General features: G+C 37.5%; 1 protein-coding gene across 1 annotated transcript; it reads left to right on the top strand.

Annotated features, from left to right (window-relative positions):
• Positions 1-20: 20 nt before the first annotated feature.
• On the top strand, positions 21-986 carry LOC127641764 (butyrophilin-like protein 2; the record flags this gene model as incomplete). The annotated part of the gene is made up of 3 exons (XM_052124632.1): positions 21-81; positions 205-549; positions 630-986. Coding segments are annotated over 3 exons (763 nt in total), but the record flags the coding sequence as incomplete, so codon positions are not given.
• Positions 987-2,000: the final 1,014 nt, after the last annotated feature.

The raw sequence follows: 2,000 nt of genomic DNA, 5'->3' as shown, positions 1-2,000 counted from the left end.
AATTGTTTCATCTGAATTTTTATATGAAGATGTTCCTACATAAATTGATTATTTTCTCACTTCTGCTGGTGAACTCTGATGGTATGTATAAACCATTTACACTTTGAGTTACAACATTTTCTTTTTGTAGGTATAGTTTCTTATTCATAGATTGTAGAATGTTTCAAAATTTCAGACAACTCGCTTACATTTTCTGTCTTTCAGGCTTTCAGGTGAAAGGTCCCTCTGGTCCTCTAGATGTTCCTCTGGGAGGTTCAGTGGTCTTGCCCTGTTATGTCGACAAACTCTTAACAATGGAGGGTCTGGAGGTGGATTGGAGAAGATCAGACTCAGAGACTCTGGTTCATCTGTATCAAGATGGTGAGAGTCGGCCAGAGGACCAGCAGCAGGATTATCATGATAGAGCTCATTTCTTTACTGACCAGATTCAACATGGAAACTTCTCCCTCCTGTTGAACAATGTGAGAGCTGAAGATGAGGGAAAGTACAGATGTAAAGTTTTCAGTGGGCAGGATTCTGGTGAAACTGTGGTCGAAATAAAACATGTTGGTAAGAATCTCGTTGAGGTGCATATTAACATTGAATAATAAAATTGTACGCTGTATATTTGCAACTGTTCCTTTTTTCAGAGCGTTTGATAGTCTCGGGATCAGATCACTCCATATCTGCGTATGCGGGTGAAGACGTCACTCTGAACTGCTCTGTGGACTCTCACATCACACCTGAAGAGATTGAAGAGCTTTCATGGAAGAAAACAGATAAAGATGGAGATATTCTGGTCCTGCTCTACCAAAACAATGAACCTTTACCCGAATCATCACATGAGCAATACAGAGACAGAGTTGAGTTCTTCACTGATGAAATCTCCAAAGGAAACTTCTCTCTCAGACTGAAGAGTGTCAGAACTGAAGATAAAGGAGTTTATATGTGTCAAGTGTTTGCTGGAGGAGTTTCAGCCAACACAACTGTAGAACTGGAACAACTGGGTGAGTCAGAGATAAATAAGAAAAACACATAAATGCAATAATTGAAGATTAAACTGATATATGAGTTTTATACAGTTTAGTTGTTTAGTTGCATGTAAATTGAATTAGCATTATAAATGTGACAGTAACAGTTTGAGTTTGAGCTTGTTCATTAACTGCTTCAGTTCTTCAGAAACTATTTCAAAGTGAAGTCTGAATATTTACTCCTGTTTGTGGACAAAAAGCACCTCAGTCACCTCTAATGTGGGATAGTCCTGCTTTAGGGGTGTGTGTGTGTGTGTGTGTGTGTGTGTGTCTGTGTGTGTGTGTGTCAATATTTTGTTTTCTATTAATATTGCAGGTGTGGCACTTTACATAAATACTTTTGGCCGTGTGCATTTACAGATGTGTCAAACCCATTTTAAGTCAAGATCCTTTAACACAGGCTGATGTTTTATTTGTTAAATATTTCTGGGGCTTATAACTTTATGCCACTGTAAAAACCAATAAAACAAAAGAGAACACAAAGGATTGATTAAATGTAATAAAACTGAGACCCAGTTGCAAGAAACACTTTTAGTAAAGAAAACTCTTTATGACAAAACACTTACAATCGTTTTACTGTAAGGGATTACTTGTAACTGATTCCATTTATATTACAATTACATATATTAATCAAACAAGGACTCACTTCTGTCCACAAATGAGTTACTAGGAGTGCTACTTGGGTGTTGAGAGATGTGTTCCTTTGATGCTCTTCAGTTTGGAGATCCAAAATGTTTCCCAAATAAACAGAAAGTCTGAGGCACTCAAAAGGAATATAAGTTTAAAAAGCCTTTATTTAAACTTGGCTATCCATTAAAAAACATATGCCAACATGTTTCGGCCTCTTTGGCCTTCCTCAGGGCAATTCAAAATGGCAGTCCGTAGACTGCATGCTATATATCTGCATGTGGTCACATGACCTAGAAGCACAGGTGCTCATCTGCACATATCACCTGATAGAGAGCAATTACAACAAGTTACTTTAGATAA

The sequence above is a fragment of the Xyrauchen texanus genome, unplaced genomic scaffold, assembly GCF_025860055.1.
Source record: "Xyrauchen texanus isolate HMW12.3.18 unplaced genomic scaffold, RBS_HiC_50CHRs HiC_scaffold_1492, whole genome shotgun sequence".
NCBI lineage: Eukaryota > Metazoa > Chordata > Actinopteri > Cypriniformes > Catostomidae > Xyrauchen > Xyrauchen texanus.
Note: the sequence above shows the minus strand (reverse complement) of the source record. Positions and strands in the feature narration are given on the sequence as shown.